Source organism: Gymnodraco acuticeps, unplaced genomic scaffold, assembly GCF_902827175.1.
Source record: "Gymnodraco acuticeps unplaced genomic scaffold, fGymAcu1.1, whole genome shotgun sequence".
Taxonomy (NCBI): Eukaryota; Metazoa; Chordata; class Actinopteri; order Perciformes; family Bathydraconidae; genus Gymnodraco; species Gymnodraco acuticeps.
In genome coordinates this window covers 1,558,664-1,576,274 of record NW_022989819.1, presented here as the reverse complement: position 1 = coordinate 1,576,274, position 17,611 = coordinate 1,558,664, and the positions used below count along the sequence as shown (strand labels likewise).

The following is a 17,611-nucleotide window of genomic DNA, read 5'->3' as shown; positions in this document are numbered from 1 at the left end:
CTTAATAAGTAGGGAGAGGTGTGACCTGTCACTTTCTATGCATACTAATGAGACGAAAGTGGTATGTGTATAACTACTACCAGCTGTTAAATAAAGCTCTTCTGACCTTAGCTGGCATGTGTGTATATATATATATATATATTAATGCTGCCCATTATGGGCACAAGCAATTTTCACCCATTTATTAATTATATGTTTTAAATGTGAGTGTTTCCTATCCCCTAAACCTCCAGGGATGTACACAGTTTAATACTGGCAACTTCTTATTATGGGAAATACGAAAACGTCTTTTAAAACTACAACTCCCAGTAGAGACGTGCCATAGATACAGAACATGTTGCGAAACAAAATAGCCAGCATTTGTAGTTCTGGGGACAGGGTGGGGGAGGGGGGACGCGGTGGACCCGTTCAAATCCAGTTTTGGACAGTCTGCCGTGCATGGTTCCATCCCATTTCAAGTGCTGTTCGAGGCTCGGCGTAACCCTCGGAGCACACTCTCCAATCACAGAGCTTGAGGACTATCACGGGGTTTGTCAAACAGAGCACATGGTGTAGTCCAAACGATAGCTGGGGATTCTGGGTAGTGTAGTGTCTTCTGCCATCCTTTACTCCGAAAAAACATTTGTTTCTCCGAATCGAAGGGGAAAAATACAAAAGCATTGCACACAATTTAAACCAATCAATGTTGTGTAATTAACAAGGATAATCTGGTGTTTTTTAGTCGATGAGTAGTGCAGATATCACTGTAAAATCAATCGACAGTAAGGGGAATACTTACTTCCGGGTGTACAAGTCTCCGTTATCCAATGAGAATGGACGCTCACATTGCCTTTAAGGGCAGTCGACACAAACGAACGCCGTGCTTCCATGAGCGTCCATAGAAGCATATGGACATCCCGGAAAGCTGAAAATGGACGCTAAGGCCCCCCCCCCCCCTTGCGTTGGAAAAAGCCGACAGGGAACTTGACATAACGTCAACATAGGCCGACCTGGGAGTGAGGATGGGTTGTGAGGGTAGGTGTTTAAAGTCGGTTGCGGACAACGCCACCTGGGGGAGTTTCGCCCCCAGGAAATTATAAAGACTAGGTCTAATACTGCTAAGGACAATCAGGTTCGTTTTACACCACGGGCAGAGACAGTTTTAAGGGTCAGAATACAGTTTTATTTATAACATACAAAATATCTAAAAACACCACACACAATACATTTGAATAAAATACCCACTTTGGGGAAACGGACAGGGCTTGGCTTCCCATGGCGGCAGTTAACAAAAAGGGGAGTAAGGGGTCCAAAATAAATCACTGCACACCACTCAAAACGGATATGTGAAGAAAACCACTGCCACCACCAGGGCGCTGCCGCCTCAGGCCCACAGCACCTGTCCGGCACAGGATAAAAGGTTATAATTCTGACAAAAGGATAAACAAAAGAAAACAACAAAATACACCAAATCTGAATGAATGTAAACAATTGAATAAACAAATTAAAGCAAATTTAAAGGACTGCAAGGAATAAACAAATTAAAGTAAATGTAAAGGACAGCAAGGAATACACAAATTAAATAATAAATGTCCTTATAGTCGTGTATTAGGACCATTCCCTGACGCCAAGAACGGCTCCAGCAACAGGCCAGATATGCATGCAGTAACAAAAAACAACCAGACAACATTCCTAGCTTCAAGTCTCTAAGCCCTGATGTTGAGGTTATTTGATTTACAGATGATCATATCAAACAATGTTGTCCCTTAAAACTAAATATATTATACAATCAATATAAACAGCATTAGACATCAATTCATCCCCACGACATGCTTAATCTACTCCCCTGCAATGGGCATTAGTTCAGTCTTTAAAAATACCTCATGTTGTTTGTATAAACGTTGCTAACACTGGTTGATTTTTAGGAACAATTGTAAAGCATAACACAAAGACATCTTGAATAGTACAGTATATTAGGCTTAATATTTTTATTTTACTGGCTTAATATTTTTCATTTAACTTATCAGTGGACAGCAAGTGTCACTGCACTTACTCGAAAGCTGTTATCTGTCCTTTATGGTAAACTATGCACACATACCTCCATGACCATTGAGGAAAAGTCTAAAGTCTAAAGTCCTTTGGGTTTTAATATTTGACTTAGAGTAAAAACTCAGGAGTCAAATTACGAGGTAGTACAGGCAGAAGAAAACATATGTGTGATGTCACAGTTTGTAAAATGTACGCCAAGTATGTTGACAAATAAGTGGGAAATCTAGATTTAAAAAAAGAAGCATATTTGTTGGCCTACATTTAGCATAGTATGTCTTCAGCTATTACAACTGAACCTAAGGATCCTGAATCCTCTAACAGGAGTTACAGTTGCACTGCATGTGGAGGCTTATATACATTGTTTATAGCTCAGTAGCCCAAATTAAGCAACCTGGATGCAACTGGCCTGTGTCAGAGCATGACTAAGAGGATTAGAGAAGATTTACCTACCAGGTTCACACACACTTGCTGCATATCAACAGGTCAGTTAGCCTTGTGCGCCGCATTAGCATTCACAATGGACTAGGACAGCATTGAGCAGACATGGGCGCCATTTTCTTGTGACCACACATGGGATTTTTCCTCCCATCCTACAGTTGAGCTTCTGGCAAAGGTCAGTGTTTAGCTCCATCTGTTTATTCCCATAGAAAGCTTCCCTGCATGTGTGTTTGTTTGTTTGTGTTTAAGATCATAGCGTGTTAGCGCCACGCTGCAGACGGCCTTCTTTTCTTTAGCAGCCTACCTGATCTCTAGACTCAACTAACCACAAACAGCAACTTTGGTCATCAATACACTGTATTTTAGAGATCTGACCTAATTTTAGATTAAGTACCTTTCCTATTTATGAGCTTCAATCTGAGCGGGGACAGAGCACTAAGATCTTTTACTTAAGCAAAAGTGGCATTACCAAAGTGTAGACATACTTACAACTAAAAGTCTTGCATTATATAATGTAAGTAAAAGTACACAAGTATAAGCATAACAATACCAAGTAATCACTCTACACAACAGTCCATATACAAATTATATTATCGAATAATTGATGCATTATTGTTTTTTAACACTTTAATTTTACAGTTGTTTAAGTTTGAGTATTTTTTATGACATGTTCTACCAGGTGAATTTGACCAAGGGATCATTAAAGTTGAATGATGAGACTTTGACTCATCATTGTACCCTGTATACAAGGGCAGGGTTGCTTTCACTTACTGTACGGCGGCTAAATCACTGGTATCTTTTTATTTATAAAGCAATGTTAGGGAAACTTCCGTCTTACATCTGTTCCCTGATCTCACAGCGTATTGTAAATGGCTACTGCCTGAGATCTAAAGCTGTGGTTGTATTACATGTGCCAACTGCTAGGACTGTATTAGGAAATACAGCTTTTAGATGCGCAGCGCCGCTAGCATGGAACAGTCTACAAAAGGAATGGAAGCTAAGCAGTTTGATTCCATTTCATGTTTTTAAAGCTAGGATAGACGCTATACAATCAGAAAATATTGGTGTCTGTAAATGCTACTAGTATACAAACTGTAGTATCATATAATGTCCTTTGTTTTCTGTCATGTTTGTATTAATGTTTGGAACTAATTGAAGCAGGTCACCATTGTAAAAGAAGTCTATGATCTCAATGGGTTTTATCTGTATAAATAAAGGTTTTGAATTGAATTGAATTGAATGTTTTGTATTAATATTCTGAATCTTCAATGTAACCAAAGTTATCTAATAAATGTAGAGGAGTAAAAAGAACAGTATTTGCCTATAAAGGTATAAATTAGCAGGAAATAGATATAAAAATAAAGTAGGATTACCTTGTTAATTGTATTAAAGAACAGCAATTGAGTAAGTGTATGACGTTACTGTTCACTGGCTGTAGCAGGTAAATCACATTAACAGTAATCATGTTTATCTCAGTCAGAACAGCACAATGTGAAGTGAACATGCTTCATCATGACCTCATATATCCTGTTGACTGCGTTTACCTGGACATTCAAGGGGATATTGTGCACCTGCAGGTTCCTCTGGGTAAGTGTTAGCTCTGTGAAATGTGCCCTTTAAATGTTCTCTCAATAACACATTTTGATAATTGTTGTACTTTTTATGGTGACTATAAATCGTCATTATTTGCATTTCAGATATGCCCATATAATGCCATCAAATTCTTGCCTAGGGAGAGGCACATTCAAGAACACACGAGCCGACAGCTGAAACAATTTGTGGGTAAGGATCTCATAAACTCAGCAATAAACACTGCCCAATAAAATCGTTACTTTTAATTAAAACATATTTAGCAGGCTTAAATATATTCAGAGATGCTGATGTGTTTTAGCTCCACAAGCAAACCCTTTCACCACTACAGTGGACAGCTTTTCAAAAGGTGTTTTCTTGTATATGCATGGATTTTGATGGCATAGTTGGACCATCAGCCATCATAGGACCCTATTGCATCATCCCATACACTGCCACTCAGTGGAAAGTCAGTGCAAGTGCATGATACATTTCTCTAAACCAAGATGAACGACAGAAAGCCAGATGGATCAAGTCACCTGCCGATATCCTGCCAATCCTTTTATGGAAAGCGTCCCCTGCAGGTATAACACATTTGGTGACATCAAGTAACAACTAAGGAATCATATAATTCATAAATTGTATGAATTTTACTTCATTAAAGTATTGATTTTATGTTTGCAGGAAATTATGATTATTCACCTGTCCACTAAAGTGGACGTCATGCATCACTGGCTATATTTCAACAACAATTCATACTGTACTGCTACTGTTCTTCTTGAAAATACTTCATTTGCAATATCTTTTTGGGCCTTAAATCAATATACTTATGTTATTATAATGTAATTTTAAGTTTGCACATCTTTATTTATCATTTTTTCCAAATGTACATGTTTTCAGTTCAGACTTTAACGCATACTGTCCACCTGAGTGGACATATAAAACATTTTTTTTCTAAATTTGAAAAAACTAGATAAAAATAAATTAAAGTTAAAATCTTGTTTGTCATGCCCCAAGAGCAATAAAAACACTTGGTAAAAACAATCCTGAGTGAGGCTTTCATAATTCATGCATGAAAGGGATGTGCATTGGTCCTTATGGTTTTTTATGGGAGACAATAAAAGTGAATCTTCCGGTATCACTCTAATTAAAATGTAATGACGGAAAAAAGATTATATATCAAGGTAAACCAACAACAAGCTGTATTGTCTTATCAAGTTTGTGAGGCCAAAGGTATATTTGCATTCTACTATAATTACACTTTACATCTGTGTAGGCAGAGATATGATGTGTTGAGCTAATTTTACTTTATTTATCAGGTTCTGAAAGTAAAGGGTTTGCAGTCATACCAGGCAGCCCAGACCACGAAGGAGCTCTTCATAAAAGGCTGACAAAAACCGAGAAAGAGATTCTGGCAATCAAGGCCAGGGCCGCCTGTGAGAAAGCATCATGGGAGAGGAGGTTTACGCAGCTGCAGAGAAAGCACGAGGATCTATGTAATCAGGTGTGTTAAAGTAGTGAGTAGTATTCAATGGTTTACTTAAGTTTAAGTAGAAATACCACAGTATAAAAATACTCCAAGTCCTGCATCCACAATTTTCATGTAAGAAAAAAAAAAGTACAGAAGTATTGGAAGCAGAAGTTTTAAACATACAAAAATCCATAATAAAAATACTCACAAAGCAGAGTGGCTACTGTCAGTGTTCTAGTCAAATGTGAGAGAATCAATCATATATATTGGTCTTTCATAGAACTGTCTAACTTATCTTGAACATTTTATGTTTCGTATTCTTTGTGGTTCATGTACTTTCTACTGTAGATATGTTTATTTGCCGCTGTTTATTGTTTTTATTTTCTTATTTCATTACGTTGATAACTTATTTCCAACTTTTAACGTTTTTTAACACCTAAACACACTGCTGCTACTGTAACTAAATCATTTCCTATCTATCTATCTATCTATCTATCTATCTATCTATCTATCTATCTATCTATCTATCTATCTATCTATCTATCTATCTATCTATCTATCTATCTATCTATCTATCTATCTATCTATCTATCTATCTAGAGCTGATTTGAACTACTTCACAGTTTAATCAGTAACAATGATGATATTTTAGATCCTGATCATATTTTCATGTATGTTTTTTTTAATATGTAGTTGGAAGGTATCTATAGCACTACGTACTTCAGTAAATGTTCTTTGTTACGTTCCACCAGTGGTAATAATAATTTCTCTTCTCTCCCCAGCTGGCCTCTCAGGCTGTGTTGGTGAGAGAGGCTGGTTGTGATGAAGAGTCGGTGGGGAACAATGGAGAAACACTTGAGGAGTGTTCAAGTAAATGACAGTAACACAGTGAGCTCATTCAGATGTATGCTTTCTAAATTCAATAACAATGTCAACTCTCATGTACAGGAGGTCTCACAAGAATCATGCACCAACACAAAGGGTCTGATGTGTCAACAAGAGGCGACGTAAGCAGTTTGTCAGGCAGCCAGTTCTTCTCATCAGTGACTCTGAGCCCAAGACCTTCCTCCTCCTCCTCATCTTCAGCCTCCAGGTACAGTGATTGGTGGAGAGTTGGTTTAGATTAATATTGACCATTCTCATATCTGTACAGCACATAACAAGCAGCAGCTAGAGTTAGATTATCTCAGCACAGTGACCTGAAAAAGGGAAACAGCGACCTCTATAGGTCACTCATTTATTGACCTCTTTAAAACGACACAGCTATATCACTTTTAAATTATGAAAACTGCACACACTGTTTTTCCTTTTTTGTATTTTTTGTATTCTTCTTTACTTTAAATGTTCCAAATGTTTACAAAATACATGTCACACTACTTTATATATATGCTCTTAACTTCTTGCTTCCTCTTACTAGATTAATGCATACACCATTATCACCTAAAGTAAATTCCATGTCTGTGTAAATTTACAAGGCGTGACCTGATTCTTTCCCTGATTTGCATAAACTGCACCCAAAAAAACAACAGTTTACGAGGGTTGTGTGCAGGACTGTTTCCTGGTTAGGAGGGAGGGAGCATTACTTTCAGGCTTCCTAGTACCTGCTTCCAGGCAGGAACTTGTCCAGTTCTGTAAAATCATGTTTTACTATTCAGTTATGTGCAGATTAACAGAGGCGAATAATGCAAATTATAGGATTTCCAGCTGCTATGAGGTGGATTTCACTACTTTGCTGTACACAGCTTCACATTTTCTGTATGGACGTGTCTAATTAGTCTCACTGAGAAATGATAAATTGTAGGTGCAAGGTCATGTGTGGCTGAAAAAACTTCAACAATGACAGCCCTTGGTTATAGGCAGGGTTCGAGTTATGTGGGAGCCAATGGGAGCTGAGCTCCCATAAGGAGGGGTCTGAGCTCCCACGGACGCAGTGAAATCATCTGTGGGGAAAATAAAAATAAACACAGATAGCAAACTATATTTAAGAACACTATAATAACATTACAAAAAAAGACAAAATATATTAAAATAGATAATAATATAAAGCAGTAATTTACATTGAAACAGAATGCAATAAAATATAAAATACGTGCAGTAAGCAAACCAGATATTGTCAACATTGTGTGCATGTAATGCATAGAGCCTTTGATGTTGCTGAGGTGAAGTGGTCTAAGATTTAATAAATGTAACATATTTTTAAATGTATTTCACTGGACATAAAAGTAAACCCTCTCTCCCTCCAGTGTGAGGTCATGGAGGTCGTCCAAAGGTCCTCACCGGGTTTTTGTTCCCCATTCCCCCATGGACCTGGAGCTGGGTCACCGGGTCAGGATCATGCTGCCGTCGGGACGGGTCAGCACGGGAACGATCCGTTACCTGGGCCACCTGCAGGGGGAGGCAGAGCTCCATCTGGGGGTGCAGCTGCTGACACCTGATCACGGATTGCATGGTGGCAGCCACAGGGGACACAGCTACTTTGAATGGTAACTGATCTCATTTGCCTACTGTGTGAACACAAGCTACACGTTGCATCTCAGGGTGTGTGACCTGGCATTCAGTGCTGCTCCGGGATTTATTGGGTACCCCACTGCGTCACTCGGATATCACATTACAGATATCTTTGCTATTAACTAAATGTTCTGGCAGGATCGTCTGAAATTAAACTCTTATTGTCGAACATCTGGCTCGTTGAGTTAAGACATAAGACTACAGCCCTTAGGTATTCAGCTGCCTCCAGACACACTTACTCAAATTCTTTGCACTTAGTGGTAAACGTGTCAACTGCTCAATAACAGCCTTTCGAGGTGAAGCATAAACCTGTCATGTGAAGTATGAACTAATTTGCCTGTAGCGTGACACATTCTTCTTCATGGAAACAGGTTTCGTATGTAGTCTTTTCTTCAAAGACCCAGTAGGGAAATACAAAAAACACATGAACTACACATGGGAAATTGAAAACAATATCTTTAAAACTAGGTCTATGTGCCTTTTCTTTACCTTCTTGTGACGAAAGCTCATTAACTCATGAATATTAACTTTTAATGTATGACTTCAGGACTGTAATGGAAATATGTCTTCATAGCGATATCTTGATGATTTTTCAGTAGTGTCTGTATTTCATTTATGTCTTAAAAATGTGTTATTTCTCTCCCTTAAAGCAATCCTGGCTATGGCGCCTTTGTACCTTTCCACAAACTACTGATGGCCTGGGAGTGACAGAAGTACAGACTCCTGATTTAGAGCCAACTGGATGCATGGCAAGAGGGCCAAGAAAGCAAAAGAGTAGTTACATTAATTCATTCTAAAAATGTATTATAAAGAGATAAATCTTTGTATCAAAGTATTTAAAAAAAGTGTGTATTGTCTTATGTCTTATTCCCAATAACAATACCTTGTTGAATACTTCTGTTTTGTGAGCTTTGGTACCCAGTAATGTTGGACATGCAGAAATAAATGGCTGTTCTTTTGTTGAGTTAGTCGGTGGATTAGTCCTCTCACTAAACAGGCCATACAGTGTCTTAGTCCCACTGAAAAATGAGAGCAAGGACATGTTTGGTTGAAAAACTTCAACAATGACAGCCCTTGGTCATAGGTCATACAAACAGGTTGTGCACTGTGCACAAAATCTGCTTCATGCCCTAAGCTAAACACTTAAACATGCTCACAATGTAAACAACATGTTTGTGTTTAGTAGGGATTTTTACCACAATTGTGTTATTTTAGCCTGAAAACATGATCAAATGTGCTGATTACCAAACACAGAAATATCACTGAAGTAGGGACTGATGGGAACGTCATTAGTGTTTCAGGTATTTGGTTGAAAACCAATGCTGTCAGGAGATTAGAGTTACTATCCCTCTTCTGGGGACCATGAATGTGTTCACCCACATTCCAAGTAATCCATCCTGACAGTGTTTCTAGAGGTAAACTCAGAAGATCACTGAAGTCTGTATATCTGTGCGAAATGTAATCAAAACCATATAGTTGTCAAGCTTACTGTGTAAATCAACAGGAACTCAAGAGCAGCCATAAACTGTGTTAATTCGATAAGTATTTTATTTAAGTGATAGAAACACACACGCAGTCTGACCTCCCCCCCCCTCAGGCAGTTTTTTTATTCAGCTTGCAACATCAGTGAACATTACTCAGTTTGTAAAACTCCAGACTTTTATGAAAAATGATTGAAGTAAGAGACCTACTTGTGAAATTGAGTAAGGGAGTTTGGTAGAAAGATCTTAGGCAATGTGTTATGATGTAAGCGAAAGTATTTGCCAATATTAAGTTCCTGATAAACTTTAGAGACTTATTCACAGAGGCATTAGCCAAGATCAAAAAAGTACGACACACTCCATTTCATACATGACATGTTTTTATTTTTAATATGTTTTTTTAAGACATGCTAACTGTAAATTGATCTAACAGAACATATTTACACAACACTTGTTCCGGGAGTGTTTCATGAAACTGATGCAGATTTACAGGAAAGGTTGATGACACACAGGGAAATGACTTTCGCTTGGACTCTATAAAAGTCTTCACAGTTTCCTTGTTCCTTATGATTTATTATAAATACAATTTTGGAGCGGGATCCAGCTTCAACCATCCTAATGTGGCTAAAGCTTAACAAATACAACATACTTATTTCTCAGGTATAATATAGAAAAACCCAATTTTCTGGAGAACTAGAGTGAAATAAAAAATACAAAAATAAAACTTTAAACAGCCATTTCTTATTGCATGGGAACTTTTTTTGGAAATAGATTAAAATATATAACATTTGACACAATATGCATCAACAGTCAAAACTCTAGAAGCACTAGGCTTAACCTTTTTTGGTAAAGTGACACATTTCATCCAAATGATTGGATCACAAGGTCACATTTGACTATAATGTCATACACATACATTGAACAGATGTCTTAACTGTTCATAAATAGGAAGGCACATTTGCAATTCTGCATTGGCAACTTAGCAACTAAATATATTCAAACGCTTTATCACGATCATGATCATTCATCCCAGATCAAATGCACGCTAAAGGGACATTGAACATGTTTTCTCTCAGTGATTGTGCTCTTATGTTTTTCATGTATTGTGTCTTGATATGTGTCTATGTTGATGTTACACATGGAGCTGCTGTGATGCAAGTCAAATTTCCGACTTGATCTGACCATTAAAGTATTATCGTATCGTATCCATAGACACAATTAAGCTTTTCAAGCAAATCCTTGTTTGCTTTGATAGAGTCAACACAAATGTTATGATAGTTCTGACTTAAAAGAAAGCATTGGTAGAAAATCATCAGAGGATTATCAGAAAACCCCTCTCTGAGCCTTCAGGTTGAGGATTTCTGCAGCCAGTTTCTCCGCATTCGTCACATGAGGATACATTTCCATGACGGTATCCACCTGACTGGGGTTGAAGATGGCTTGCAGTTTCTTACGGAGATCCATCCTTTTTTGTGGGTCAAACGCATCAGGGGATCCATGCGTTGGGCCCCAGGAGTGGTACTGCTGGCCTTTGTAAGAGCCGCTGTTGGAGTGTGAGGAGTGGGCCGAAGAGGGGAGACTACACGGTGTCCTGGCTTGGGGCAACCCCTGAAATGGATCCGACCAGTATCTTTGCTGATTATGCGGGGCTCCACCGTAATGCTGATGGCTGTTTTGGGGAGGCACAATAGGCGGGAACATTTGAGGAGGGTAGCTGTCATATTGGGAATGACCCTTGCAGTCTGGGTTTCCATGAGGTTGCTGGTAAACTGTTGAGGGGCCTACATGGGAACAGCACCTGCAAGACTGGCTGCTGTTGTTGTTCTCTAAATGCACTGGGGCCTGTCTGGGTCCGGCGAGGGCACTTAGCTGCTGGGGCCTGGGTCTGTTGGGGTTACTGAGGCAATGCGAATAGTCAGAGTACTGACTGTCATAAGAGCCAAGGCCAGAATCAAGGTACTCGTGAGAGACGTTGGCATAGTAATGACTGGGCATGGAGTGCATCCCAGGCCAATCTGTGTGACACTGGCTTACAGGACAGGGCATTTGATTAGGACTTTTTCTCTGATCCTCCCAGTACAGCAGTGTATTTTCACAAACCTGACTGGGATGTGAAGGACTTTGCCTGTCTCTTGTGTGCTCTTTGGTAGAGTCTAGAGGATAGGAAAAGGCATTATGAGCAGGATCGGACTGGTGCTGTCTTGGTGATAATCTGGCATTTCTTTCTTCTTTTACAGTAGAAATCTGGGCTTTTTCTCTCAGTTCATCTGCCAAGGACAGGTAAGACTGGTTCGACCGCTCTGGATGGTAGAACTTACATTTGATGCCGTAAGTGCACTTTTTGTCTGAGGAAAACAAAATCAGATACACAAAAATAAGTTAAAGGTCATGTAATTTAGGATACAGTTTACTTCCTTGTCCAAATCTTAAAATAGCAGAGCTTATCAAATCTTACCATAAGGACAGAGCTGTCTCTTCTGCTCTGTAGGCAGAGGATTTTTCCGCAGGAAGTTGTCAAGACTGGGGCCATGGCGACCCAGAGGGTCATCTGGGGGCATGAACCTGGGGGGGAAAAATGATAAATTGCTGATTTCTTTCTTTATTTGAGACAAATCAGCTGGGTGCTGCATGATTATCTGTTGCTTACTTGTCATTCACAAAGGAGAACATGAGAAGCCTCTCCTCGATGCATTTCTTCCACTCAGGTCTTTCTCCTTGGAGGTCACGGTAGGTGTCATTGGATACGATCACTCCATCCGACTCATATGCCACCTTGACGATAAAGCGGTCATCATAGCAAACCACCCGCTTACCACCAACACGGCGCGATGGAGTGAAGACCAATATTTTCCTTTTTTCAAGCTCCATCAAAAAGTGTTGATCTGAAAGTGCAAACAATCACTGTTGAAATAGCTGTGGAGAGTACAGTATATAGCAGGTACATGTTCTCCCCTATTTGTTGAATGGTACATAAAGAGAATAGCTTTGTTATGTAACATGACACACATTTGCCATGTTCCAAAACCACACGTAGAAGATACATAAACCACTGAGCATTTTACAAAGCCACAACAATCAAATATAGGAAACAAAAGACGTCAAACAAAGTATCACCTGTACAAACATAACTATCTAATATGTACATTATATCATTTTACTCTACCTGTAATATGACTAGGTACAAAATATGAGTTAAAACACAATATATAAGTGCTTTTTAGGTAATTCGAAAGTTAAATGAACCATCAAATCTGAATGAATGAACAAGAGGCCACGTCTCATGAAAGCTGGATGCCTGAGCAACTACTTTTCAGACAATAAAGCCACTTTTCTAACTGAGTGTCTCTCAGGTAGACTGTCTTCACCCAAGCTCTTTAAGTACACTAGGTGTGGAAGAAAAAACACAGCTGTACTTCCTGTTGGGGTTTTTCCAGGAATGAATGCAGGCTGAATTTTACTTCCTTGTTCACGGATTGAAAATAGAACCTTTGGATTGCTCCACCCAGGCTCACACTAACTAACTCGTGAGAGCCACATGGTTTTTTGTAAGGACGTTCCACCCTTTATTATTGTAGTTTGAGATGGGGTAGTGTAGATATGATATGGATCTGGTTTGTAAAGATACACCCAAACATTTCAGTGATTCAGCAGTCTGAAATGTAGAGCTGTTCACTGTGTTCCTCTGCAAGAGATGAACCCACAAAGAAACTATTGCTTCAAATAATTGTCAGCATATGGAAACATCAGTTGGGAGCCAATTGGGTAAACCTGTTGCCCAATATTTGATTTGTTTCCCAATGGCTTTGGCATGAGTTCAGTGTTTTAACATTGAACATTGAAACAGTGGCTTATGGATAATTTGGTATTGCTTCACAGATAAAACAAAATGCATACCTACAGCTCCAGTTTCATGGGGAGATTTAAAGGTCACCTATCATGCTATTTTTAGGCAATAGCATAGGTCTCAGATATATATAAATATATAAAAAACATGTCTATGAAGAGTTTTGCTCAAAATACCAAATAGATCACCCATTCTAGCCATGCCTCATATCCCTCTATTTCACTTCCTGTTTCAAAAGTGCTGATTTGGGGTATAAAGCTTTAAAAAAAGAGACATTTGATTTAAAAAAAAGGAGGGGACTGAGCTCACGCGGGAGATTCTACCGGCAAATACTGCAGTAATGAAACGCCATATCATGGATTATCAAGGATTCTTTCTGAAACAGTATGGAGCTCAAAGGCTTTCTCTCTTGCCGGTTATACCACAATGTGAGTTCCTTTTTATTTCCTGCTTCTTCACACACATGCTCTGTGCAGTACTGGTTAGCTCTGAGTGTTAGCGATGCTAATGTAAACATGCACCGACCATATTACGTCCAAAACAGTCGGGCATTGTTTCTGATAGCAACGTTTCTGTTAGGGCCGTGGGCGTAAAGCCAGCCTACATTTCCGATATTACGTCATATCGGACGCAAATCTGGATCAGCTCCGTTTTTAGAGATTTGGGTACGGAGGAAAAGAGAGAGGGTTTTATTTTCTGACGCTGCGTGAGTTCCCCGACACACCGGGGACACATATTTATGTATAAAAGACATCAAAAAGTGCATTTTGCATGATAGGTCCCCTTCAAATGTCACATTTATACATCACACAGACAATGCAAAAGAACAACTCGTTTCTGAATAGTTAAAGGAAGGGGTAAACATTTTGGAAAATCACCACAACACTAAACCTGACTCATTACATCTTGTTTGTTTAATCTAACCAAACACAGTGTAAAAAACAATTCATTTAAATGAGGATTATGTGTTGAATTATTTCTTGTGTGGAGACTAAATCCCTTGTAAAATATCCCATTTATATATTCACACCTTAATCTTAACAGTTTTCTCCTGTTTGGCTCTATGAAACCTGATGTACTTATATGATTCTGTTTTCTTCAAGGTTGTGTCTTCCTGGTCGAATGTACTTATTGTAAGTCGCTTTGGATAAAAGCGTCAGCTAAATGCAATGTAATGTAATGCATCTCCGTACTCACCTAAGCTAACCAGCACTTAGCAGCTCTTACATCGGATCATCACTGACATTGCGGTTTGTCTAGACTGCCTTTTTATTGGCAGTGAGTCAAAATATTTTGTCTGCGTTAGGTACATTTGATATAAGCATAACCACAATTTCTAACCGCCGTGCAAGCTATGCACTCTGGCATACAGCCCAGATTGTGTATTCCTCACTGAAGAGACTTTAATTATTTGTTTACTATCTCCAATGGATGTTCAGAACATGTATGAACAAATCAGTTTGAACACATTTTGAAACGACTGTATTGATCAACATTGTCAGTGAGCAAATCTGTAGCTTTTAGCAAAAGAGCTACTAAGCCAAAGAAAATCTTTCGTACACATTAAATGAATAGACTGTTGCTCTATTGAGCTATAAAGCTAGTTTTGTACTGAACCAAATAACAGTATGGAAAAGAAACGATCTGCAATTCAGATAAGCCGCAAAAATGTTGGGCCTTGGTAATTAGAGATGAGTTTTGTTTACTTTTGTATACACTACATTTGAATGGTAATCAGGCCACTTAGTGAGTCGACTGAGTGAAGTGATTTAGGATGTGCCCCTCTACTCTCTCCTGTATGCTAAGAGTACAAAGTCCAGTCCTGTGGCCTAACCTCACCTAGTTAGCCTAGTTGACCTGCTGGCCCCTAAAGTTTATGACTTCAAGGTTCAAGCAATTCAAATTAAAAAAGGTCAGCCTCTACTTGGTCATGGCTTAATCAATGCGATTGTTTCTGCTTTGACTGGGAAGGGTTTGTTGGCTACATCAACATCAGTAGTATCTGTCTGCTTGGTTGTACACTTATAGGATCCTCACCTGTTATCGGGGCATCAGGTCTGGGCTGCTCTTTGCGCCAAGTTGGGACAAACACGGTAATGGTATTATGACCTCTGTCCAAGAAGAAGTTTACTGCGAGCTGGATGCCTCGACATGAGAACACTTCCTTGTTGCCATGACTGTAAAAGAAAGAAGTCGGGTTGGATGAGGTCAAATCATTTGACTATAAATAAATTGAAAGAGAGAAGTACAAATCCCGTTGATCTGTGTAAACAGTAAACATCACACGCCTTCAAATGTTCTTTCAGAGGGAACCTTCACTCTGGGCTATCATGAAGCGAACTTCCTTTACAACAATTAAAATGTATTGGAGGGTGGAGATTTGTAGGTGTGTGCCTAGAATTTGCATATTGCAGCAGTGTCTTTGAAAAAAAGACATGCACAGGCAAGGTGGTAAATACCCATTTTAAAGTGACACAACAAAGCATGTTTCAGGGTCAGGGTTGAATGACAACAAGGCAATGATTGATTCAACTAAATTCCACAAACAATTGACAGGCCGAGGGTTAACAACACTTGCTTTATTCGTCATATTTATGTTGTAGTTTGTAAATTAGGATTTAAATCATAATAATTAATCCAATAAAAGAAGAAAAAAGCTTTAGATTACCTCATAGCAACGTTGCTGCCATCAATAACAATAGGTCTCAATTCAGCATCTGAATGATTCCACTCCACTGGTTTCTGTGTGATTCGGGAGGGTCCAACAGCCCAACTGGGGGGCAGCAGAGGGTCTTTTTGGCTCCTGTCCTCGCTGTCGGAGCCACAGGGTGCCGTGCCGGTCCTGCTCCGAACCAGCTCCCCCAGCACCGAGTTAGTGTCTGTGTTCAGGTCGAGCTTCTTCAGAGCAGCCCTAACCTCTGCTGAGGAGTACCCCAGCTTCCTGAAGAAGTCTACTCTGAGACTCAGCTCCTCGCTGTCGGCGTCCAGCAGGTCAGACGCTGGGCTCTGGCTGGGAAGTGTCTGATCCATCCTGGAGCATTTGGGCCTCTTTTCATCGGCATAGAAGACGTGGTGGATACTCATGGACTGACTGGAGGAAAATTACATTTAATTAGGGTTAAATGTTTATTAGACTGAATCCAGTTTTGTATCATGTTATACACCCCCCCCCCCCCAATTCTGCCAGGTCCATTAATCATCATTTTGATTTGGATGTTCTTAGTATTATATTAAAGTACATTTTGTATTTTGTTTGTGAGTGTTTAGCAACACAAGACATTTCATGATGTCACCATCCAGCTCAAGGATACAGATTTTTTTTATAGACAAAACTACTATTGATTGATCAAGAACATAATAGGCTGATTAACATAATATAAAACTAATATCACTTAATACTTTAAATTACTTCTTTTTTTTTTAAATGAAGTATTTTCATAAATAATTTCCTGTAGGCTAAAGGTCTACCAATCATTTCCAACACTTCTTCATATGCTCTTGTGATAATAATCAATTGGCTTTTATGTTATTATGTGGGTGTACGAATATGCTTAATCTCCACATAATAACAATTAATTATATGTCTATGTCTTTAAAAGTGTATTTTGTCACATTTGAGAATGAGAGATTAAAATAACATGCAAATAGCTCACATCACCTACCAAACAGTTCCATGTAGCCTATATGAGGGCCGTGCTTAGACTTTACTGTAAAACTTGCTTCCCTCTCATGTTACAAAGTGACAGCTGAACAACAGGGAACTCTACGCCGCTTCACCGTATCCTTTCTCGGCTATGATACTTTTAAACGACAAATACACACCCTACAAGGAGGAATCTACCTGACTCAGGTACGTTTTCCAACGGGATATTTCCGCTGAAAACCGGCAGGCATTCTGGGTAACATCTCATACCGTGAACAAAAGTTAAACCGAAAACTCACCTTGACTGCTCGTGTCTGTCTCCTCGTGTCCTGTATCTGCGCAGAAGTCTCTCAGTCAGTCAGAAGTCCCTCACAAGTCCCATTAATGTTACATGTACAGTAACTTTGAAACGGTTCAGACTTTGTAGCGCCTCCCTCTTAGAGAATAATTTCTTCCCCTTTCCTCCTGCTGACGGAGGCATGCTGAGCCTTGAAATATTTGCATATCAGAGATAAGATGAGGTGCTGCTTTTCCTTTGGCTGTCAGTCAGTAACGCAGTAGTACACCGGTTATTTCCTTTCACTACGTGTGTGTGCGTGCGTGTGTAGTTTTGTTTATGTCTTTGTTGT

General features: G+C 39.2%; 2 protein-coding genes across 2 annotated transcripts; one reads left to right on the top strand and one right to left on the bottom strand.

Moving 5' to 3' along the window:
* The first annotated feature begins 2,532 nt into the window (after positions 1 to 2,532).
* LOC117556976 lies at positions 2,533 to 8,973 on the top strand. Its single transcript, XM_034232626.1, has 8 exons — positions 2,533 to 2,641; positions 3,943 to 4,053; positions 4,164 to 4,248; positions 5,355 to 5,539; positions 6,289 to 6,376; positions 6,455 to 6,599; positions 7,750 to 7,989; positions 8,665 to 8,973. The coding sequence occupies exons 2-8, from the start codon at positions 3,979 to 3,981 to the stop codon at positions 8,720 to 8,722; spliced, it is 876 nt and encodes a 291-aa protein (XP_034088517.1). The 5' UTR covers positions 2,533 to 2,641; positions 3,943 to 3,978; the 3' UTR covers positions 8,723 to 8,973.
* Positions 8,974 to 9,853: 880 nt separating this feature from the next.
* Positions 9,854 to 17,424, bottom strand: LOC117556970 (endoribonuclease ZC3H12A). The gene is made up of 6 exons (XM_034232612.1): positions 17,282 to 17,424; positions 16,008 to 16,430; positions 15,377 to 15,516; positions 12,143 to 12,377; positions 11,951 to 12,057; positions 9,854 to 11,840 (listed from the first exon to the last, which is right to left on the bottom strand). Exons 2-6 carry the CDS (start codon positions 16,421 to 16,423, stop codon positions 10,819 to 10,821), a joined length of 1,920 nt encoding a protein of 639 aa, XP_034088503.1. The 5' UTR covers positions 16,424 to 16,430; positions 17,282 to 17,424; the 3' UTR covers positions 9,854 to 10,818.
* Between the last annotated feature and the right edge of the window lie 187 nt (positions 17,425 to 17,611).

What these genes read in the sequence shown, in the direction of transcription:
- LOC117556970 (XM_034232612.1), bottom strand. Translation starts at nt 16,423, where the DNA reads ATGAGTATCCACCACGTCTTCTATGCCGATGAAAAGAGGCCCAAATGC. An exon ending in ACCTGATGCCCCGATAACAG is followed by an intron (nt 12,378 to 15,376) that starts GTGAGGATCCTA and finishes TTGCACTTTCAG; the next exon opens with ATCAACACTTTTTGATGGAG. An exon ending in GAGACAGCTCTGTCCTTATG is followed by an intron (nt 11,841 to 11,950) that starts GTAAGATTTGAT and finishes TGTTTTCCTCAG; the next exon opens with ACAAAAAGTGCACTTACGGC.
- LOC117556976 (XM_034232626.1), top strand. Translation starts at nt 3,979, where the DNA reads ATGACCTCATATATCCTGTTGACTGCGTTTACCTGGACATTCAAGGGG. An exon ending in AACACTTGAGGAGTGTTCAA is followed by an intron (nt 6,377 to 6,454) that starts GTAAATGACAGT and finishes TCTCATGTACAG; the next exon opens with GAGGTCTCACAAGAATCATG. An exon ending in GGACACAGCTACTTTGAATG is followed by an intron (nt 7,990 to 8,664) that starts GTAACTGATCTC and finishes TCTCCCTTAAAG; the next exon opens with CAATCCTGGCTATGGCGCCT.